General features: G+C 39.4%; 1 protein-coding gene across 2 annotated transcripts in view; it reads right to left on the reverse strand.

Annotated features, from left to right (window-relative positions):
- The window catches only part of LAMB4 (laminin subunit beta 4), a 108,354-nt gene extending 83,714 nt beyond the window's left edge, over nucleotides 1–24,640 (reverse strand). Inside the window, exons 1-8 of one of the 2 annotated variants that reach the window (XM_045388609.3) lie at nucleotides 24,585–24,640; nucleotides 17,797–17,860; nucleotides 10,843–11,000; nucleotides 6,643–6,778; nucleotides 3,967–4,040; nucleotides 2,443–2,631; nucleotides 1,331–1,394; nucleotides 640–854 (exon numbers count right to left, since the gene is read on the reverse strand). In XM_045388609.3, coding sequence (XP_045244544.2) covers nucleotides 640–854; nucleotides 1,331–1,394; nucleotides 2,443–2,631; nucleotides 3,967–4,040; nucleotides 6,643–6,778; nucleotides 10,843–11,000; nucleotides 17,797–17,830 — 870 coding nt within the window. In that variant the 5' untranslated portion in view covers nucleotides 17,831–17,860; nucleotides 24,585–24,640. Of the gene's footprint in view, nucleotides 1–639; nucleotides 855–1,330; nucleotides 1,395–2,442; nucleotides 2,632–3,966; nucleotides 4,041–6,642; nucleotides 6,779–10,842; nucleotides 11,001–17,796; nucleotides 17,864–24,584 lie in introns of both variants that reach the window. The other variant, XM_015447931.4, reaches the window with a different exon arrangement.
- Between the last annotated feature and the right edge of the window lie 370 nt (nucleotides 24,641–25,010).

Genomic DNA, 25,010 nt, shown 5'->3' on the forward strand with positions numbered 1-25,010 from the left:
GAAGACACTCTCCATGGGGCTCTGCATAAAACTACAACTCTTCTACAATATCTTTTAAGGCTAGTGCCCCCAGATGAGAGAGATCTGCAGTGTTAAGACACAGCCATTCCCAGTGTAAGAATGCTACTTGGATTGAACATTTTACAACATCAGATATTGCTGAAATACCTTAGCATTGACTACAGGGTCTTGCACACAAAAGTCCTTCAATAGATTTTTGTAAGAGAATGAATGTGAAATTATTAGGTTGGTGCAACAGTAATTTCAGATTTTGCAATTAAAAGTGGTGGCAAAAACAGCATTTTTGCACCAACCCAATATGATCCCTCTCCACCAAATCTCCATGCTCTACAAAATAAATGAAAAGAGGGCGAGATGAAGTATCTTGAAATCCTAAAGTATAAATTCTGCTCACTAGTTCAATGATGTCCATATGCCGCAGAATCCACAAGCACCTGTGGCTGGAGGAACTGGAGGGTCCTAGGTGGCCTATTAGGATAGGCTGAATGGCACCCACGTAAGCATAAAACTGGCACTTAGATTTGTTGATCTCCATGTGGAGCGCCTCATCTACATTCAGCACCAGGACAGTGAAAGGCAGGTAGGACAGCCCACTGTTCTTTCGGATTAATAACTCACCGTTCCAGGAGGGCTGAAAACATCTCCCCGCACCTTCTGCATAGGACGACATTCGCTAGCATGGCCATTGCAAAAGCAGCTTCCCCGAACAACCATCTCGTACAGAGCATAGTAGTATTTATCAAGGGAATCATTTTGCCTCCTTCCAAGCAAAGTATCCCCAAGGGTGTGGAGCTTGGTAAAGTTTATCCTCAGGTTTGTCAATGTCACAAGGTCTAAAGAAAGGAAAATAATGAATCAAAGTGAATTTGAGGCGCATCAGTTCAAGGGACTCTTCTTGACTGATATACCCTTAATGTACTATAGAAAAGCGATTATAGGCCCAGTGTGGTGGCTCGCGCCTGTAATCCCAGCACTTTGGGTGGTCGAGGCAGGAGGATCCCTTGAGCTCAAGAGTTCAAAACCAGACTGGGCAACATGGTGACACCCCGTCTCTACATAAAATACAAACATTAGCCTGGCAGGGTGGCACATGCCTGTAATCCCAGCTACTTGGGAGGCCGAGGCACAAGAATTGCTTGAACCCAGGAGGCGGAGGTTGCAGATAGCTGAGATCACACCACTGCACTCCAGCCTGGATGATAGAGCAAGACTCCGTCTCAAGAAAAAAAGAAAAGAAAGCAATTACAAGGAATATGCCAAACTTGAAATTTTTTTAAAGCTGATATGAAAAATATAAAGGAATTCATACCTTGGATGTAGGGGCTATAAGGGTTTTCAATTTCAAAACTGGGATCCAAAACTTTTAAAACAACCTGTAAAACAAATATAGATAAATTTATAGTATATTACTCGAAAATGTAATTGTCAAACACACTTTTTTTTTAAACCTCCGAGGCTCAAGCAATCTTACTACTTCAGCCTCCCAAGTAGCTGAGACCACTGGCATGTACCACCACGCCCAGCTAATTTTTAAAGTTTTTTGTAGAGGTGGGGTTCTCCCTATGTTGCCCAGGCTGGTCTCGAACTCCCAGGCTCAAGTGATCCTCCTGCCTCAGCCTCCTAAAGTGCTGGAATTACAGATGTGAGCCATCCCACCTGACTGTAAAATGCACTTTTATGGAAGAGACCCTGATCTTACAAGAAGGCTGAGCCATTGCTTCCCAGCTGGCATAGAATACAGATTATCATTTGGGTTACCATATGAATAGAGGTACCAATAGCAGAAATAAATGAAAGGTATTAATCAGTCATTTCTAGCTTTTTATGTACAAGTGGTTCATACAGGCAGAAAAGGCAAAGAGAACACTTATGCTGGATTGGGATGAAGTGATGGACAATTTGGCAAGCCATGATCAATTTGGATTTGGTGGGGAATTCTGGAGCTGTCTTCTGCCACTAATTCTTTCTGCTGTACCTGATAAAATAGTACCTGTTCAATCCCACTCACTCCAACCTTCTGCCAGGCACCAGCTTTGCTCAGAGGGTTGTTCCTGGCAGATTCCCCTGGGGTGGTGGTTTACAGAGCACGGGGATGAGATAGCTAATGCCAGGCTGCTGCTAGCTTACATGGCTCCTCCGCAAGCTTTAGAAATGGGTGTTCCTTCTTCTGGGTGCCTGGGGCCATGGTGCCCCGTTTAAGTTTTATCCCACTCCCACCTTCAGCTAAGCACTCTTGTGCAGGATTGCTTCTAAAAACGTATTTAGTATTTATTTGGGACTCATTTCAATTTAGACACTTTCATTTTTAAAAAAGCAACAGCCCAAATTATGTTGCAGTAAACACTATCAAAATTTTTTCATTTAATTACACTTTTTAAAAGTTTAATTTATATAAAATAAATACAAGGAAGGAAATGCTACCTCTCCACCTGTTGAGGGTTCAATATCCGAGTATTTGGAGTCACAAACAATGTCTCCCACTCCCTGGGCCTGGCCAGATGTGATGTTAGGAAAGGAAGTGGCACAGTCTTTTGCAAAATATTTGAACACTTTCCAGGTGTGTCCATAGTCTGTGGAACGTTCAACTAACATTGCAGCAGGCCGAAAAGTCTAGGAAAAATGAGTAAGTTGGCACATTTCACAAAGGCAGATTTTATTATCGACTTCAGATTGAGTATTTATATTTTCTAATTCCATTTTTAAAAACTTTAGGTGTATCTTTTTGTTGTTTGTTTTGTTTTTGAGATAGGATCTCACTCTGTCGCCCAGGCTGGAGTGCAGTGGCATGATCTCGGCTCACTGTAGCCTCAACTTCCCAGGCCCAGGTGATCCTCCCATCTCAGTCTCCTGAGTAGCTGGGACTACAGGTGCATGCCACCATGCCCAGATACTTTTTTTGCAGAGTCAGAGTTTGCCATGTTGCCCAGGCTGTTCTCAAACTCCTGGGCTCAAACGCCCACCTCAGCCTCCCAAAATGCTGGGATTACAGGTGAGTCACTGTTCCTGGCCGGGTCTATCTTTTAAAATCTGCTACACAATACACACACCACAGTCTCTTTTCAGTATTTATGAGTACACACTTTGTCCTCATAATCTAATTGCATTATAAAAATGTTTATGGCATTGTGAATTATTAATGAAGAAAGATGGCTTATAAATTGAAAAGTTAATGTAGTTAATACTTTACAGCAATTTGTTGTGATTCTCTTTGCCAAGCATGCTTTTCCTCTGGCAAACTCTTATACATCCTTCAAACCTATCCATGAAGTTTATCCTGGTTCCCCACAGCAGATTTAGCCCCTTAAATTTCCCAGCATTTTAAATCAATCATACTGCTACTTCTGTACTTATCACTTTGCATTATAATTTTCTATTATATTTATATGTTTGTATCCATGACTAGATTGGGAGTTATTTGGAGACAAAGACTGGTGGTTTTTTTTTTTTCATTTTTTAAATTTCATATTCATTTTTTCTTACCAAAATGAGCATAAAGTCTGACATCAAAATTAGAGTTTTCCTGAATGATTAAAGAAGCACTATAGCACAATGATTTTCTCTGGCATATGACTAACCTTAGTAAAGACTCTTTTTTCCTTCCCCTTGATCACAACCTTTCCATATTTACCTGAATAAGTTCCAGTTCCTGCCCTTTTCTCCCAAAAATTATCTTTATAGGTTTTGTGGTTCCTATCACCTCAGTACTGGGAGTTTTCCTTTTCTCTGTGTCTTCTAATTTTTTAAAAAATCATATAGTCGTGGCCATTGATTTTTAAAAAGTGTTTGTTTTTCTTCATGTAATAGTCAAAGCTCAGGTGGCAAAGGTCAAGTCTGAACTTATTCTGTTTTTGTTCACTGCAAGGAAGCAAGGCAGTGAAATTCCAGATAAGCACTGAGCATTTGGGGAATAGATAAAAGAGGGGCAGCAGGCCTATTCATCTGTACCTTAAAGGTCAAGATAAGGTGGCTGAACCGAAATAATGCCTCTAAGTCCAGTCTGATGCTGACATGATCAAGACCTAAGGAAGAATCCAGAAAGAAGAATATCAGTGAATTTGAGAGACTCCTGTTTATCATGTTAATTCCCCACTGTGGCTTATCTGTAATAAAATCTCTTTGATGCCACAAGGCTGATGATCACTTTCCCGTCTGTTGGAGTGGTATCCCATGCCACTCCAAGCCCAGGAGGTGTGGAGGGCAGGATACGTTTCACCCTGACAGTGCCCACATCTGTGTTTTAGTGGCAACACACATGGCCACTATGTGGCAGCATTACATATAACCAAGGGAGTTTCAGGACATCTGCCCTAGGTGGAAAGAGAGAAAGAGAGGTTTCATTTCCTTGTACTAAAATCTTGACTACACATAAACATGAGCTAGCTAGCCAGAGGATGGTAAAAACCAATGCACCCGTTTCTTCCAAGAGTTGCTAAAAGTCATTTGAACTAGAATTTCATTGTCACCTGGCATATAACACAACTTGGAATATTCCCCTTGGATTGGGGACCTGTGGGCTCTTCTGTGGCTGAGGTGGTGGCAGAGGTACCCTGGTCAGGGTTTTACACCAAGCTAGTTATGATCCATCTCTAGCACAGATGTGGGGTATCAGTCCTAACCTGGACACAAAAACAGCCCAGATCTGTCTAGAGCAGCACTGTCCAACAGAAATAGAATATGAGTCATGTATGTAATTTTAAATTTTCTAATAGCCACATTAAAAAAAGTAAAAAGAAACAGATAAATTTGTTTGTAATAATATACTTAAACCAACATATTTAAAAGTTACTTTGACATATAATCAATATTTTAAAAATTAGTGATTTTTTAAAGACAGAGTCTCGCTCTGTCCCCCAGGCTGGAGTGCAGTGGCAGGATCTTGGCTTACTGCAACCTCTGCCTCCCGGGTCAAGGGATTCTACTGCCTCAGCCTCCCGAGTAGCTGGGACTACAGCCTTGCTCCACCATGCCTGGCTAATTTTCATATTTTTAGTAGAGACAGGGTTTTGCCATGTTGGCCAGGCTGGTCTCAAACTCCTGAGCTCAAGTGATCTGCCTATCTTGGCCTCCTAAAGTGTTCGGATTACAGGTATGAGCCACCACATCCTGCCAGAAAATCAGTGATTCTTTATTATACATTTTCTCCCAAACTATGTCTTAGAAATCTGGGATGTTTTTACACTTCCAGCCCATCTCAGTTTGGATTAGACATGTTTCAAGTGCTCACACTGGACAGTATGGCTCCAGACGACAGTGGCTGGACTACAGTGAATCGGGGTTCAGCCTAGAGTTTTAGGGTGAAAAGCTTAGGGACGTGTTTGCTGCTAAGTGGACAGCCACATTGCAGGCTGAGTGTCAAGAGTCCTAACCCTTTCTAGAAAGGAGATCTGTCCTTCTCTCTAAGGTGCTTGGTTGAGAATCCTTGCTCTATGTCATTGGCTTGGACAGAATGACATTGCCTTTGTGAGGAGATGTGGAACAAGTGTTAGATGTGGGGGTCAAAACAGCCATTAAGCAAAAATGGCACCATTCATCAGGAGGACAGGTGGCTGTGGAAAAAAACACCTCACATTCATTAAGGAGAGTCCAGCTGGAGATCAATAACTAGGATCCAAAATGAAATGGCATTTAGTAGACACCAGTCAATCATTGGTCAAGTGGATGACATAAATAAAACAGCCTCATATTATGCTTGCCCTAAACTATCTTATATATTATTATTATTCCCACACTCACTTCTAATGGTCTAAAATCTCCTAAAGGAAATACATTCAGGAATTTGTAGAGAATAGAGGAATTATAGTCCAAAGGGCAACACATATCAATGTAGTGAATGAAATTGTTTTGTGCGGGTTAAGGAAAACTGAAGAGTTCCAGGCTAGTGTTAAAGACCCCAGGCTAGGGTCATCAAAAGTAGGCAAGCCTGCATCAGGAAAGGCAGGCCTGGATGGATGTACATTCGGGCACATGAGGCCCATGGCTGGGGTGGGACATGAGGATCCCTGATCAGGTCCACATTTATAGTGAGCATCTAGGAACCCAGATGGTCAGTGCCAATGTAGGCTCAATATCACAATTGTTCACAAAGAGAGAAAGGCATACAGCCAGGAAGGAAAGAACTTCAGTCCGTAGCCAGCTATCCTTTCAATTCAGATATTTTACTTTGGCTTACAGTAAGAAGCAAAATGTTCTTTTTCTCTTTCCCTTCGTGTGTTGAAGGAAAAAGCACTTGGCGCTAACTCTCAGACTTCCCCTGGCATTATTCACTCGGTTTACATCAGTGTGTTTTGTATTAGGTTTAATTTACCAACACTTCATAAACTTTCTTCTTCGTATTATTTTTTTACAAAGAACAGAAGGATGCAGAGATATTTTCTTCCACATGGAAAGAGTGAAACATTCTGAGTTATGTGCTTAAAATATACTTTGATATTCCTGTAAAGGAAAGTATTCTTGTTAAAATGAAAATAAATTGTGTTCTTGTATGGGTCTCTATATTCTTGGAGGATACTGTTCCATTCCAATATAATACTTTGCTGTGACATTATTAAAACCATACAAGGAAGAGGATGTCATATTAAAATATCGAATAAATAAACAACTGGAAAAAAACTTAAATCATACCATTTTCAGACTGCCACCATTTCTTTTCTCTGTCTGGTTCAAAACTTACAATGACATTCTCAATGGTGTGGCTATTGGGTTGGGTGTATGGATCATATGGAAATCTAGAGTCACAGATGAAGCATTTTTGTTCCCCCTGCAAAACACCGTCATTAAAATTAAAAATAAGAGTTGGAATTACTTATTGTTCTTCTAAATTAAAGGCAAGCTGTACTTACTATATTTGTCTTCCAAACTGGCTAAAAATAAAAAGCAGAGGAAATAACAAGACATCAAAATTCCTATCAATAGGTGCCAAAGTACAACAATAAACTATGAATTAAAATTTTAGAAATTGATACATTTGGAATAAAAATGTAAATTTATGCAAAACTCATTTTCTGTCATATAAGAGGCAGAGGACCTGGAAGTTATTTTAAACTGCCACAACTAATATTAAGAAATAAAAAATTAGAAATAGACCTCTTAGAAGGTCTTAGTGAATTGGAACTAGTTTTGCTTAGGATTTTTTTTGTTTTTGTTCTTGTTTTTGAGACAGAGTCACTAAGACTGGAGTGCAGTGTTGTAATCTCCTGGGTTCAAGAGATTCTCGTGCCTCAGTCTCTCGAGGAGCTAGGATTACAGGCATGCACCACCACACCCGGTTATTTTTTTGTATTTTTATTAGAGACAGGGTTTCACCATGTTGTTCAGGCTGGGTGTTGAACTCTTGGCCTCAAGTGATCTGCCTGCCTTGGCCTCCCAAAGTGCTGGGATTACAGGTGTGAGCCACCACCCCCGGCCTGCTTAGGATGGATTTTTGAAGGTTACAACGCAAAGCCTGGCCTTTGAGTTTGCTTAATTTAATGCGTCTACTTGCAGCTGTACTTGAAACTCCTAAGGGGCTCTATAAGGATTTCCAAAGCACTGTCAGTGGCCTGCAGTTATTCCTGGCTAATACTCAGGGAACTCTGAAGGAGCTCTTTTGCAAAGCTTCTGGGAAGCGGAGGCTGGTCATTATAACCTCCTGTGCCGAAAATTGCCTACAACAGCATAGGCGCTCAGCTGGTGGCACTCAGTGCACGTTACTTGTATGTCCTAACCATGGCTCACAAGGCCCAACATGATCTGGCCAGGGCCACTTCTTTGCCTTTGTGTCTACTTGGCTTTTCACTCCCTTGACTCTGGCTACACGTGCTTCTTGCTGTTTTTTAAGCACTTAGAGTCAGAAGAGTTCAAGCTGTTCTTCCTCCCAGCTAGTCTTATCTCTTGCTCCTTCCCTTCTTTCAGGTTTCTGATTAAATACCTTCATTTCAAAGAAACATTCCCGGACTACCCTATCTAAAATGTCACCGTCTTTTCACCCCCATGGCCCTCTGCCACTCTCTATTTTTTATCCTACTTTATATATTTCCTAAGCCCTTATCACTACTTGAGGCTATATTATACAGTTGTTGGTTTATTGTCTGTCTCCATAATAAGAATCAAAACTGAATGAGGCAAGGACTTGGTTTTGTTTACTGCTGTATCCCCATTGCCTAGAATAGTGTGTGGTACATAGTAGATGTTCAGTAAAATTTATTAAATGCAGGATGATTTTAATGATTATTTCAGTTACCGTCTGTCAAAACAAATCAACTCTTCAAGAGATTCGTATAATCATTGTATCTTAGCATCATTTGTCACTATAGACCTTATTGCTGAAGAAAGCCAAAATGCTCTTTGAAAATTAAGGCAAAATGGATCTAAATAAATTTTGCATAGGGGCAGGCTCATCCCAGTGACCAGTAGAAGCTTTGTGATTCTATCAAAAGTGATGGTCTTCAAATAATTTCCAATAATATTATGGAAATTGCTTGAGAAAATATTTAACTTCAGGGCGTGTGGGCCATTTTTTGGTTAACATTTTAGAAGTATAGTCTTTGATGAATTTGACTTAAGAGAATGCTTAGTTGTAGCCACTAAATGTGAGTTCCATCTTGGATAACTTAATAGGTCAATGTTGACTGGAAGCTTCTGAACAAAATGTTTTGTTTGGTAGCTCTTTCTTAGGTAACAGATGGGAAAAAATCATCCTCCATGCTGAATGTATGTCTAGACTAGTGGTCATAGCCCCTCCTATAATACATTTTGTCAGCCTGAAATATTTTGAGGGTTTTTTCCAGCTCTAAGCTTTCTAAGATTTCTGTCATTCTCTAGACAAAAGAAGCCTCCACAATTGGAGTTACTTCTATTTTTGGTAGTATAATTTTGTGATATAAGAACACCAATTTCTAATTATCATCAGAGCATGTTGGCTCAGGCAACAGTAAGTAAATGCCAGTGGTTGGAGAACAAGATGGGTGGTGCTCGTATTGGAAAGTGGCAGTGGCTCATGCCTGTAATTCCAGCATTTGGGAGGCTGAGGCAGGCGGATCGCTTGAACCCAAGAGTCGGAGACCATCTTAGGCAACATAGTGGGACTGGTCTCTATAAAAATACCAAAAATTAACAGGGCATGGTGGTGCTTGCCTACTCCACCAGTAGGTGGAGTAGCCTCCCTTACTTGGGAGGCTGAGGTGGGAAGATCACCTGAGCCTGGGAGGTTGGGGCTGCAGTGAGCTGTGATTGTGCTACTGCATGCCAGCCTGGGCAACAAAGTGAGACCCTATGTAAAAAATAGAGTTGAGAACCACTTCTTTGTCCAGAGCATCTGGACTTAGTAGTCACCTGGCCTAGAGTTGAGCAGAACTTCCACCATGTAATTTCCTTGCACATGCAGAGAATTTGCTTTCTTACACAAGTACTTCCCAAACTTAGAACAGTGATATGCACCCAAGTATTGTCTCCACTTATTTATAATAGTCACCTTTTACTAGAAACCAATTTGAATACAAAGCATTTCCCAGAGACTTAAACAGTTGCTTTAAATGAACAATACATGGAAAAGCCTGGACCACTAACTTTAGGCTTATGTCCAACTTCCTTCCTGCACATCCTCTCATTTAAGGGGTGGACGTGATTACCTCAGGGTTTTCGGTAGGGATGATACTCAGATGACCTTGGATGCTTGTTCCGTTGCCAGTACATGGAGAGGAAAAGAAGCCTGAAAAGCCACTGATCCTTTTATAAAGTTGGTCTTTAAGGGGAAAAGGCATAAAAATATGTTCACACTGGGAATTTATGATTTTTAGACAGTATAACTTCCAAGTGGTATTATGTTGGTGTATAATCAGTTCAAAGTTCTACACCTCCTCCATCTCTAATTAAGGCAGAGCAGTGAGGACTCATGTTCAGCATAATGGCAGCAGGCCCTGATGAATCTTCAAACTTCATTAAATGAGTCAATTATGTTTGCTCTGTGGGAGTGGCTAAGGTAGCCAAGTAGACCAGTAAATTTTATAGTAATTCCCTACAAAGACTAACCAAAAAGACTTTTATGTCTCATTCTGAAGGTAACAGGAAATGGAAATTAAGCAGATCTTCTTTATTTTTGATTAGTTAAGGTTTCCTGGACTTTGAATTATGTGAGCGTTGGCTCTCTATATCTGCGGGTTCCATATATGTGGATTCAACCAACCAAGGATTGAAAATATTTGGGAAAAAATATCAACAATAAAACAATAACAGGGTAGGCCCAGTGGCTTAGCCTGTAATCCCAGCAACTCAGGAGGCTGAGGTGGGAAGATTGCTTGAGGCCAGGAGTTCAAAACTAGCCTGGGCAACATAGTGAGACCCTGTCTCTAAAAAAAACAAAATTAAAATTAGCCAGGTGTGGTGGTGCATGCCTGTATTTTTAGCTACTTCAGAGGCTGAGGTATACTCCAGCCTGGGCAACAGAGTGAGACCCCTGTCCCTAATGAATAAAAATAAGATAAATAACCATATAACAATAAAAAGAACATAGATTTTAACATGTAGTGTAATAATCATTTTCATAACTTTACATTATATTAGGTATCGCAAATAATCTAGAGATTATTTAAAGTACATGGGAGGATATACGTAGGTTACATGTAAATACTATGCCATTTTAGATCAGGGACTTGAGCATCCATGGATTTCGGTGTTGGGGGAAAGGGTCCTGGCACCAATGCCCTGTGGATACCGAGGGACAACTGCACCAGTGTTTCCATTGTTTAGAAAGGAATGTTGTCTCCTTTAATGTCTGAGTAGCCCCAGGTGTACCTGGAAAAATCTACATCATTGATTAAATAATGTCCCAGCAAATGAACAACCCACCTCCAGGTAACTGAGGATGCAGTATTTCTGGGCTCTGCTCAGCCCACAGGTAGAAGAAGCCGTAAGCTGTGTGTTCCTGCCCACCAGGAGATCGCCGGTGGTGGGATGACAGGCACCCCTGTTGCAGTCATCTTGAGCTTTTGAGTAACTGAGCCACCCTTGAACACAACAGAAATACCTTACAAGGAATGCAGTCTAAGGATAGCACAGGGCCTGCAGAAATGACTAGTTAAGGGGGAGAGTTATGTATTTATTTAACATTGGTCAAAGATGTAACAGACTTTTAAGTTTATTAATAGATGATAAATGGTCCCTACTTTGCTTGCTGGGTGCATGACATGTAATAACTCTTTGAGTCTTTTGAAATCTGTATTCCAAAATACAGATTTGGATTAAAGATAAATACTTCTAAAATGTGTTGAACTGAGCTCTGTATCAGCAGGATTCTCCATCAAAAATAGATGCCGAGAACAATACACTTGAAAGGTACTGCATTCTGTATCCCTCTCTTATTTACAATGGACAATCAAGCCTGAGTGACAGAGCAAGACCCTATCTCAAAAGCAACACCAAAACAATCCTATCATTTTGGAAGTAGGAAAGTGCACATATCTTACTTAGAGATTGAATTTAAAGTTAAATCTCAGGAATTAAGTTATAAATCCATATAATCAAATTATTCTGGAAAATTTCGTAAGTTACCTATATAGTACAGTATAAATGGTTTTGTGTAGACAAATCCTAACATAACGTTTGAGAACTATCAAGTTAGATAAAGAAGGAAACAAAGGAAACTCTACGTGCAGATGAGCAAGCATTCCAATCATTCCGAGTTAAGATAACTGTTAAACGTCTATACGGGCATGAGTGGCAAGTAGGGTCATCTGAAATATTTCTTTCCTGCTGGGTTTGTTCCATCATGTTATCTAATACACTTTGGTAAGCAATAATTTATTAATGGATTTGTTAATTGTTGGGAAGATTGAATAAAACAAAGTGGAATCTTACTGGGGGTTAAGATCTAAAGTTAACACACAAAGTTAAACATATATACAATGAGCGTCTACTGTATTTTGTGGGTAGCCACTTATGTTACAGGAAAGAGGTCCTGACCCAGACCCCAAGTGAGGGTTCTTGGACCTCATGCAAGAAAGAATTCAGGGTGAGTCCATACAGTAAAGTGAAAGCAAGTTTATTAGGAAAGTAAAGGAATAAGAGAATGGCTACTCCATAGACACAGCAGCCCTGAGGGCTGCTGGTTGCCCATTTTTACAGTTATTTCTTGATGATATTCTAAACAAGGGGTGGATTACTCATATCTTCCCCTTTTAGACCATATATGGTAACTTCCTGACGTTGCCATGGCATTTGTAAACTGTCATGGCACTGATGGGAGTGTAGTAGTGAGGACAACCAGAGGTCACTGTCGTGGCCATCTTGGCTTTTGGCCGGCTTCTCTACTGCAACCTGTTTTACCAGCAAGGTCTCTATGACCTGTATCTTGTGTTGACCTCCTATCTCATACTATGACTTAGAATACCTTAACCGTCTGGGAATGCAGCCCAGTAGGTTTCAGCCTCATTTTACCCAACTCCTATTCAAGATGGAGTTGTTCTGGTTCACATGCCTCTGACACTTACAGAAATAGTTTTATTTGTTCTTTAAAAACTATATGTGAAGAGGACAATATCATTTTATTGTTAATTCAATTAAAGCATTAGAATCCTGTTTGATTCTGGAGGCCAAATCTAAGCCCTAGTTTTCTCTTTATTGCAATTCAAAATGATAGTGATAATTTTGTGGCCGTAAAATAGCCTCTAGATGGAAGGGCAGAGGACCTAAAATGGCTAAAACGTTTGAAAAAGGAAAATAAGGGTGAAGAAATAGCTCTATCCAATATGAAGCCTTACTATATAGCTACAATAAAGAAGAGACTGCAATTTTGGCAGATGAATAGACACCTAGATCAATGGAACAGAATGGAGAACCCGGAAAAAGACCAACATAAATATGTCCCACTGATTTTTGAGGTGCAAATGCAACTCAATGGAGGAAGAACAGCCTTTTAAATAAATAGTGCTGGAGCAATTGGATCCACAGCCAAAAAAAGAAAAAGAAAAAATGAACTGCAAGCAAAACCTCACACCTTATAATATTAATTAAAAATTGAGCATAGACTTAAGTGTAAAATGTGAAACTATAGAGCTATGAAACTCATATAAAACATAGGAGAAAATCTGGCATTTAGGGCTAGATGACTGATTTTTAGGATGGCCAAAAAAAACCCATGACCCATAAAAGGAGAATTTAGAAAATTGGACTGTGTCAAAATTAAAAACTTTTGCTCTGAGAAAGACCTTGTGAAGAAGTGAAAAGGTAAACTATGGAGAAAGAGAACATACTTGCAAACCACATATCCAACAAAGCTCTTGTGCTTGCAATAAGAGCTTTCAAAACTTGACATTAAAAAACCAATCAAATGAGCAAATGGCAAGCGACATGAACACAATACTTCAGTGAAGAAGATACACAGATGGCAAATAAACACATGAAAAGAGGTTCAACATCATTAATCACTGGGGAAATGCAAATCAAACCACAATGAGATATCACTACACACAGATCAGAATAGCAAAGATAAAAATAGTGATAACACCAGATGCTAGAAAGGATGTGAAGATCACGCATACGTGCTGGTGGGAATGAAGAATGGTATAGGCACTCCCAGGAAGAGTGTGGTGATTTCTTACAAAACTAAGCAGGTGCTAATCATGCAACTCAGCAAGGGAACTCTTGAGTATTTATCCCAGAGAAATTACAACTTATGTTCACACAAAAACCCTACGCAAATGTCCACAGCATCTTTATCTGTAATAATAAAAAACTGGAAAACACCCAATGTCCTTCATTGGGTGAAAGGTTAAACCAAATGTGGCACATCTGTACCATGGAACCTAGCAAAAAAAAGTAGTGAACCATTGATACAAGCAACAACTTGGATGGATCTCAAAGGAACTGTGCAGAGTGAAAAAAGGTTATATACTGCATAATTCTATTTGTATCACATTACTAAACGACAAAATTATAGAGATAGAGAACAGATTAGTGGTTGTCAGTGGTTAGGAAGGCAGGGAGGGAGGGAGGTGGATGTGGCTATAAAAGGGTAGTGCTAGGGATCTTTGAGGTGGTAGAACTGTTCTGTATCTTGACTGTGGTGATGGGCACATACATCTATATGGTGATAAAATGGCATAGACTCAAATACACGCACACATGAGTACATGTATAACTGGTGAAATCTGAAAGGCCTGTGAACGACATCAGTGTTGATTTCCTGGTTGTGATATTGTGCTATAGTTATATAAGATGCTATGACTGAGAAAAATTGGGTGAAGGGTATATGGTCTCCCTCTGTGTTATTTCTTAAAGCTGTGTGTGATCTTACAATTATTTCAAAATAAAAAGTAAAAGAGACAAACAATTCCCAACATCCATCAGCCTTTGGATGGTAAACCAAGCAAATCCCAGACTCAAAATATACACGTGACATGTTCTAGCTGCTCTTATACACTTTATCCCTGAGACATGAAAATTTATGCCAAGCCTTATTTCAGTAGACAGGAGTGACAGGGATGGGTCTATAATAAAAAATAATAACCATACAGTGAAATCAGCTTGATTTCTTCTCAGTTTTCTCCATTTAAAAAATATAATCATCTTTCATAAACTTGTTTTACATTTAATGGCTTTCTTTCCTTCAGTTTGACCTCCAATATAGCCTATATGGTTATTGAAAAAACCATGTTATTTCTCTTACACATTATTCACATGAACTATTAATCTGGTCATTTTCTATTATTAGGCATAAAACATACAGGGATCATAAGTTCTACAGCTAAGAATATTATAGTGTCTCCACCCACACAAGTTACTAAATGACACTTTGAACAGGAAATTTTCTATTCTCAATCTCAATATAAAGATTGTTATTCTAAAGCAAAAGCATATTTCTTTCTCTTTCTCTGAGACAGCTATGTGAAGAAAGCTAGCTCCATCGGACACTTGCTGTTTTGTGGTATAATAAATGGTTAATGTGGACTTTCATTTACCCAGCAACCCACATTCATGTTTTTTTTTTTTTTTTTTTTTTTTTCCAGAATTGGTATCTAGGATAAATAGCTATTCAGAAGTTTGGACTCCAATAGACCAAAGATTTTTAAAGACAAGATCAGGTATAACATTTCCGTTGATGTTACATGTGGGCGCGGTGGCTCAAGCCTGTAATCCCAGCACTTTGGGAGGCCGAGGCGGGTGGATCACGAGGTCAGGAGATCGAGACTATCCTGGCTAACACGGTGAAACCCCGTCTCTACTAAAAATACAAAAAAATTAGCCGGGCGTGGTAGCGGGCGCCTGTAGTCCCAGCTACTTGGGAGGCTGAGTCGGGAGAATGGCGTGAACCCAGGGGGCGGAGCTTGCAGTGAGCCGAGATCGCGCCACTGCACTCCAGCCTGGGAGACACAGCGAGACTCCGTCTCAAAAAAAAAAAAAAAAAAAAAAAAAAAAGAAGACTTCCCTTCCAGGGATTTATTCTTTTAGACAAGTTCCATCCTGGATTTTTTTTTAAATTGGAATTGTTGCCTTAGAGATTTAACATGTTTTTATAACCTGACTTGGCCAAACTTGTTTACAACAGAAATTTTTTTCAGAAAATATATTCCAGGACTTAGGGAAATTGAGCTATTATTCCTATAATATTATAAGTACAAATATGAACTTCTTGTCTAAAATATTTGGCAAAAAGTGACTAGAAATGTAAATAGTTAAAGTTTCATGCCTGAACATAGACTGAGCAATATCCTTCCTGGGATGAAGTTTCTGAATGCCAAATCACATTAGCAACATGTTGGAATTAATTCAGAAAATAACCATGTTTATGTCTTCTGACAATCAACACATTCCTAAAAAATGACACAACCTGAAGCTAGAACCTGAAGATAGAATGTTATGAATTTTATGAATGTTATGAAATTCCAAAATGAATTTAGGAGATCTGGTCATTTAAGGAAAATATACAGTAAATTTTCTGTAAAGAATTGTTTTATAGAAATTACTGTTACTGTATAATTTCTCTAGTATTTCTGCATGTTGTCATAATTTTCTCAAATACATGAGATGCTTTCTCACACTTTAGAGTTCACATCAGAGCTTTAGAGGATGTAAACACACGTTTATATGCTCACGCAGATCATAATGGGTGAGAAAAAATACCAAGAATGTGGCCGGGCATGGTGGCTCACACCTGTAATCCCAGCAATTTGGGAGGTCAAGATGGGTGGATCACCTGAGGTCAGGAGTTCAAGACCAGCCTGGTCAACATGGTGAAACCCTGTCTCTACTAAAAATACAAAAAATTAGCTGGGCATGGTGGGGGCACCTGTAATCCCAGCTACTCGGGAGGCTGAGGCAGGAGAATTGCTTGAACCTGGGAGGTGGAGGTTGCAGTGAGCTGAGATCGTGCCATTGCACTCCAGCCTGGGCGACAAGAATGAAACTCTGTCTTAAGAAAAAAAAAAAAAAAAAGAATGCATGTAGATAAGGTTTGCACTTTGCGTGAAGTTCCTAAAACCTATGGGGCAGTGCACTTTTTATGATTACTTCTTATATTGCTCAGTCAGAAGGCAAAACTAAGTGTTTAAATATGCTACAGTATTTATATAAGTGTTATGTTCAAACTGTCAATGGAAAAATTCCCAAGCTGATGATATGAGGCTAACCTGGTTGGGAGTTTGACCACAGGCAACTCTAGAGATTTGGTTTAGGTCAGGGCAAGCTCACATTTAGAAATGTACGATTGATTGCAGTGAGGCCTTTTCTGCCCAAGCTAATTTAGTTTAGAAAATTCCTTCTCCAGAGAGAGGAGTCCCCTAATTGAAGAGGGCTCTCTTAGCAACTGTGGACTGGTTTAGAACTTTTGCAAGATGCGAGTAAGGTATTCTATATAAAGGATGGGGAGAAGGTAGAGTGATCCTCAGTGGTCCCTTCTAATTTTGGATATTGGTTTAGTTTCACAGAGAACATGTAAGGCAAGTGCAGGTTAAAATAACTATTTTTCTGAATGAGACCAGATCTAAACCTCCCAGTCCTGGGATGTGGAGGATAAACTGAGGGCTCCAGATGAATGACATGTTTCTGTTCCCACTGGGGTGTGGCTCACCTCTCCAAGGGGATTTTCAACAGAAAACAAATGAGTGCTTACCATCTGGACCATTACCAGCAAATCTAACTGGAAAATTACCTCAGGGTTGGAAAATTGCAAAGAAAAAAAAAAAGGTGAGATTCTGAAGGTTTGCTGTCATGAAGAAATTCAGCGTAAATCTTTGAAGTGAAGATTCTAAGCAAGTTAGTTAGTACTCAGTAATCAAAGGCAGGCCTGTTTTCGATGTAGAAAAGTCAGATCAAAGAGAGTAATTGCTGGAAACATCTTCTATATGATTAATGCAAATTATTCTCAGCTTATTAAAGATGGCAGGAGCATGGAGAATTTTGCCTTTTAGCTTAGAACTGCTGCTTACTTAGAAGAGGGTATTTTGCCTGTAACTTCTTCACAAGACCTCATTGCTGGGACAAGTGTTACACTGAAAGCATAGCTATTAAAAAAATTAGACGCATTGTATTTGTAAATTAAGACTCTGAAACTATTCTCTGTTCTTTAATATTTTACTTTACTTATCTGAAGATAACATTCCATTAAAAAGTGACAGAAATAGCAATATGTGGATACTAAACATGTTGGAGTGGAATTTTTCAGTTGCTTGACACAATTACACAACAACAGAATAGCTACACAAGTATACAGCGCTATAGAAGAAAGAAGTGAAATGTTTAAAAACTATTTCCACTTTATTTTAGGACAATACAAGCAGAAAATAGATTTTGACAACGAATACTCACCAAGGTGCAAAAAAAGGGTCAGTTGAAATTGCATTGTTTTGTCAGGAGATGATTAAGTTCAATTCTACTGGGTTAAAAAAAAAAAAGGTTAAAGTCAATCACTGATAGAAGAAATAATTGCCATCATCACATGTTATGTAAAAGTGCTCAGAATTATTGAATGGTTCTTATGCTTTAGACATAAGAAATATCCACACTGTCCAGTTCCTCAAAAAATAAGAGTGCATAAACATTTTAATAAATATTTGTTTGCTCTTAATTTTTGCCATTTTTCAAAATCACAGAATTCAATTGTTTGTGGGAAAGAAGAGGAAACAAATATAATTTCCTTTGTATATTTTAATTTTAACCTACTTTTTACCCGTTCTTATTTAAAAACCTTTTCTTCTAAAAATTACAGTTAATACATACTCATTATAGAAAAAGTAGAATATTCAGACAGGCAAAATGAAGAAAAATATCCCCTATAATACCACCCACAGTGGGCCATGATTGCTCCACTGCACTCCAGCGTGGGCAACAGAGCAAGACACGGGATGGAGGGAGGCCCCTCTCTCAAGGGCCTTTTCTTCCATACTTTTTCCTTGCACAAATAATTTTCAAAAATAATATCACACTGTTTTCTTATTTCAATCAATACATTCCAGGCATCTTTCTGTACTAACAAATGCATTTTTAATTAGTGATATTTTATCAAGATTAAGATCACCTGGAGTCTCCTATAAAGCAAACTTATGATTTTCTTCTTTGTAGATTTGGCCATGGCCCTTGAGAGAGAGGCCTCCCTCCATCCCCAAGTTACCATTAAAGAGAGTTCTGATCCGGAGTGGAATATATGTGCACTTCAGTGGGTCAGGAGAAAAGAAGGTAAACTTTATAGTTTTTTTTTTTGGACAGTGTCTCACTCTGTTGTCCAGGCTGGAGTGCAGTGATGCAATGGTGGCCTACTGCAGCCTCGGCCTCCTGGACCCAAGCTGATTCTCCCGCCTCAGCCTCCCCAGTAGTAGAGACTATAGGCATGTGCCAGCATACCCAGCTAATTTTTACTTTTTGTAGAGATGGAATCTCACTATGTTGTAAGATGGACACCAGTATTTTTAATTACTGCATAGTATTACTCTGAATGTAGAAACTAGAATTGATTTAATGAATTCTCTATTGGTTGATGTGTACTTGGTTTTTCCTATTTTCCTATTATAAATATTTCTGCTAAATCTTTGTTTATAGCCTTAATTATTCACTAGGATATAGTAAATGGAGCAGAAATAATGAGCCAAAGAGTATATGTGTGTGTGTGTATATAACCACATGTATATACAAAGATTGTATATATACACACACACACGCATATATACAAATATACATACTACATGTATATGTGTATATAAAGCTTTTGATGTCACTGTCAAACTACCATGCAGAAACTTTGTCCCAATTTACACTCTTACAACCAGCCTGTGAAAACTGCTAACATGAGCCCTTACCAACATGGAGTATTATTTTTAAATATTTGTCAGTTTAAAAAGCAAAAAAGCCTCATTATAATTTATTTGAATAGGAGGAAATATAAAACTTCTTTCATGTATTTTCAAGTGAGACTATTTTTTTCACATTCTACCTTCAAGGCTTTTCCTGGTGAATCCTTCATCCTCCTACTCCCATATTCCCAGTCCCTGCACGTGTACAGTCCCTGCGCTCCAGCATTAGCACTCCGGTTTCTGTTTTCTGAACCTTCTTCTCATGCTGTTTCCTTTGCCTTGAATGCCACCCTCCTAAGCCCAAATGTCAGCCTCCCTATGAAGTCTTTTTAGGGTGTTTTGCAATGCCTGATATTAGCCAATATTCCATTCTGTGATTCAGGCTCTTTATGAAGCCTAGGGTTTACTTTGGAAGTCCAATGCCAGAAAGTGACTCACTGAGAAACAGTCATCCCATAGTAGCCCCATCAGAATGAGCTCTACCTGTTAGAAAAGTCTGCAGTCTTGGGCTAATGGCCTCACACAAAACCTTGTGAAGACCTATAGGAGAATCCAGGTTGCAGCTGTTAGGAAGGTCCATTCTGCATAGGCCACCTGAACTTGTACAGGCACTTTTTCTAGGTGGTACTTTCTTAATGCTTTTTTCTCACAGGCAAGTCAGGAGTTTGGCTTCTGGTCAGCCGCCTAGATACACTTTTGAAAAATGAAATCTCTAATCCTGATGCTGTCCTTTATTTAGAACTGCCCGTGTGCTTCATTCTGTCCGGAAATGCAAAATGATTGGCATCATGGTCATTTAATAAGAATGGGCACTATTAGCAAAGTTTGAAAACATGATTCTCTATAACCAAATAAATGGAAGTCAGTGAGATGACAATCTCTGTGAATAGCCTATGACTCAGGGCTCATAATGATCTAGGCTCTGAGTTGCTAGGGTAAAGTGCTACGTAGGATATATCATGGCATTCCTGCTTCTCTCCAATGGAGAACCTATTCACAGGGCAGAGTCCAAAGCAAAAGACTGTTTCAAGCTACTAATCACGGGCTAATCTCTTCCTACATTGGACAGGTGGGAGTGAGGCAGAGTGCAGAATTCCCAGGACTCAGATTTAGAAAGAAAGGAGGTGGAACTGTAATGCTGAGTGCAGGAGTAAAATAACAAGTGGAACTTCTGCAGAGCATTTGGGGAATAAAGCTTCCTTAGTATCACAGTTCACCATATTTCCATGATAAAAATGAACTGCTGAAAATTTCTTCAGTCCATATGGGAATTATCTTCAAGCAACAATAAAGGTCACGGTACAAAGACTACTGGACTTCCGAATGTGCATCAGCCAGGTTTAAAAATGACCTGCCCCAAAAGAGGAGGAGTCAGAAGCAGATCCCAAATTGAACTAGAAGAGATATCATTCCCTTATTGATAATTGGTTAAGGATGATCACAGTTGCTATGTGAAGACATAAATGACAGAATCACACAGCTTGCCAATAATTCCATTAGATCAGCAGGCCACAGCCCTGGATGCAACTGAGAATCACTTGAGAAGATATTTTTAATGACTTCCTTTTTGAAATATTTATTTTTAATTGTGATAGAAATACACTTACATAAAATTGACCATCTTAATCATTTTTACCTGTACAGTTCAGTAGTGTTAATTACATTTACATTGTATGCAACCAATCTCCAGAACACTTTTCATCTTGCAAAGCTGAAACTTTGTATCCATTAAACAAGAAGTCTTCATGTCTCCCCCAACCCCTGCAGCCACCATTGTACTTTCTGTCTCTATGGATTTGACTACTTAAGTATCTAATATATGTAGAATTGTACTAAATTTGTCTTTTCTGTGACTGGCCTATTTCACTTAGCATAATGTCTTAAAGGTTCATCCATGTTGTAGGATGTGTCAGAATTTCTTTCCTTTTTTTGAGACTGAATAATATATCATAATATGTACCTGAGAAGATTTTAAGACACCAATGCTCAGGCCTAACTCAGACTAATTAAGTAAGAATCTCTGGGGAGGGATCCAGGTGTCAATGTGTATAAAATTCTCCCTAGGGGATTCTGAGATGTAGCCAGGGTTGAGAACCACTGATGGCTTGCCAACACCTGAAACTGATTAATTTGCCCCTCACTCTTGCTCTGCTCCTGGATTCCCTTCTAAGAGAAGGGCATAAGTGCTTTCCAAACTTTACTGCACATTAAAATCACCAGGGGTTTTTAAAAAATTTTTATTTTTTTTAATCCTGCTTTGCGGGTCACATTCCATACCAACTACACCACAGTATCTGGGGGTAAGGTCCCAGCATCAGATTTTTAAAGATTCCAGGTGATTCCAATAGGCAGCAAAATTGGAGACCCACTGCATAACCATGGACCAACGGTCTCAGACTAGAAACTTGAGGGTTACCTTCGATTCCTCTTTTTCTCACCCTTCAAATCTAAATTCTCCTCATCAAGCCCATTTGACCTTATCTCCTAAAACAGTGGTTCTCCAAGTGTAGTCCATGGACTTAATAAGATTACCAATTCATCCTGGTTTGCCCGGGACTGTTCTGATTTTCTCATTGCAAATCCCCAGGTTCTGCAATCTCCGTCAGTCCCAGGCAAACTTACACGGTTGGTCACCCTACCAGATGAGCAGCATCAACATCACGTGGAAATGCCAATGATCAGGGCCCAGCCAGGGACCTACTGATTCACAGACTCTGGGATGGGGCTCAGCATGCTGCCACGTGCCCTCCAGGCGAGTCTGATGAACACTCAAGTTGGAGAACCACTGCCCTAAGCAACTCCCAAGTCTTTGCACTACAAAGACTGCCGGCTCCTCAGTAGTAAGACACTGCCGGCTGCCATACTAGGGTGAATACAGGACATTCGGCAATGTTTGCAGACATTTTTGGCTGTCATAATGAGAGGAAGATGCTGTATGGCAGACACACCTGAGAGAAATAACTTAAGCAGACCCTGAGAATGACCTGTGGTCTAAAAGGAATGTGTGTTTGGAGTTCCAAGCTAAGGAATCCAGGAGTAGCCAACCTGAAGATCCATTCCTTATCAGGAACATCTGAACCCCTGGCCCATTCTATGGAACAGGCCAGCCAGCGATACAGGGGATCGAGGCCCTTTGTTTTGGTGTAAACAAAGGTTGCCAGGTGGAGGTTGTTAGAGGGAGGGTGCTCAGTGAAAATGCTGTATGAACTGCATGTTTTTTACAAACAGGAGCGGTTCTCCAGTCCAGCCTTACATACAGCCATGGGTCTGCCCTGTATGTAAGTTCCCTTCAATAAACCCTACGTCTTGTTCACTGGCTCCAAGTCCCTTTGGCCTCTCAAACATGGTGCCATCCCTACTAAAGTCAATAGGGTTCTGGCACGACAGATGCTACTGGCATTGAGTGTGTAGAGGCAGGGATGCTGCTAAGTAAATATTCTACAATGCACGGGACGGTCCTGGGCCCTACAACACAGAATTAAGCATCCTAAAATACTAACAGTGCTAAGCTTGAGAAACTTTCTCAGTGGCTTCAGTGCCTTTAGCTATGGGCCTTATCATTTCAGTCCTTATTTCCCAAAATCGCTCACCTCTAGTCTTCCTCCCCATTTCCTATTTCCCATTTTAGGAGAGCTAAGCTCCCAACTAGATAAGTATAATGAATCTGGCAACTTCTAGAAGTTCTGTTATCTGAAATCACCTATCCAGTCATTATAAAACCCACAGCTGCACATATAGCACAATTTCAGAAAATGGGGTTACCACATTTTCTGAACTATAAGTTTAATTGGTACTGCTTTTCAGGTTGGTTTACCAGAGCTGACATTGTGAAGCCTCTCAGGGGCTACATGACACTTTTTTCTTGTTAAATTCATCAGTGAGTTTTAGTAATATATGTAAAAGTGCTCGGGACTAATAACAAAACATTATCCCTCCTTTGGATGAGATATGTACAAATGTATTTCCAAAGGCACTGGGTGCATTTTGGTAACTGTTTAATGAATACTGCTAGACGACACTGGTCTTAAAGTGTATTAAATGTTGCAATAAATACTGAAATATATTAGACTGACAACTTTCTGGCATTGCTAATTGATTTAATTTACTGACCATTCACTTATATTTGCCTCATCTGCTCTCACTTAAAGGCTGCAAAGAGTGACTCTTTTTTGTCAAAACAATTTGGATGAGACCGATAAAGAGAAAAGGGGCAGGTGGTGCCCAGTTGGCCAGCTCCTAGGCCCACAGGTGGATCGTGTTTGATAAGAACCTCTCCACAGGAAAGACATGCATTCTGCTCGTTTCTACTACAGTGCGTTTCTTCTGCAAATTGTACAGTAATTTATAACACAGAAGATAATTATAAATACATTTATATTAGTCCTTAAGACTTTTTCTGGCACACAAATAATGGTCTATATTTAAAATGACAGTTCTCAGAAATCTTATATTTAACATTCCTTTGTCTTTTTTTCATGTTATGTCAGGACTCATTAAATATTTCAACTGTTTTGCCTAAATTTCATAGTGAGGAATGCAGAATACAGAACTATAAAGTTTACTTTTTTTTTTTTTTTTGAGACAGTCTTGCTCTGTCACTCAGGCTGTCATACAGTGGCACAGTCTTGGTTCACTGCAACCTCAGCCTCTTATGCTTAAGAGGTCCTTCCACCTCAACCTCCTGAGTAGCTGGGATTACAGGCATGTGCCACTACGGCTGTATAAGTTTTGTAGAGATGGAGTTTCGCCATATTGCTCAGGCTGGTCTTGAACTCCTGAGCTCAATCTGCCTGCCTCGGCCTCCCAGAGTGCTGGGATTACAGGCATGAGCCACCATGCCCGGCCAAGTTTGTTTCTTTTAGTTATAGCAGACATTTCTTAAAACAATATTTACACATATCTAGAACATTAACAAAATATTTTGAAAATACGGATTTTAAAATGCATTTAAAACTTTTATAAGTTGTCATAAGTTTTATAACCATAACAAAAACAAAGATTCACTGAAAACAATATAGTTGTACATTTCAACACTATATCATTTGAAGCTTCCTTCAAGGTACAGTAAGGCTCAAGTTGTTGGCTTTGTATCACAATGCACTAACATCAATTTTCCCATTGGATACTGTTTTATGTTGCAATAACCTTTATGTAAGTGTCATTGGATTATCATTCTGTAAAATAGTATTCTATGTGCTAATATGCTCCATTTCTTACTTTATGCCAATTTCACTTACCCCCTAAATTCTAATACTTTCATTTAATCCATAAAAATGCCAATTTGCTAGTGAGAGAGCAGGCAAGACTTACCAGGATTTGGTAGTCTTTGTGGAGAGGCGCAGGCAGCAAACGGGGCATGTGAAGACACACCTGAAAGTTAGAGCTAGTTTATGTAGAAAACATTCTCCCCAAGGCACCTAAAAGTAGGAAAAAAAAGATGAGAGGTATTCCAACACCTGTCAAAAAGGTGATTTGTGAAGTCACTTAAGTTTTCACTTAAACACACACACACACACAGAGGGAAGTAGAGCTTAGTTTTACAGCAAATATTTTTCTTGTTTTCTCTAAAACAATTTTGATAGCCAGGAATAATGCACAGACATTTTGTTCCCTGTTTTATTATTTTTTTCTGGTTCATGTTTTAGCAGTCATTTTCAGACAGCTTGACACTTACCAGCTATAAAATGTGCGGAATTAGATGGGTTTGTTTCTCAGGAATGTGAGACCCCTGACTCC

Source organism: Macaca fascicularis, chromosome 3, assembly GCF_037993035.2.
Source record: "Macaca fascicularis isolate 582-1 chromosome 3, T2T-MFA8v1.1".
Classification (NCBI taxonomy): domain Eukaryota; kingdom Metazoa; phylum Chordata; class Mammalia; order Primates; family Cercopithecidae; genus Macaca; species Macaca fascicularis.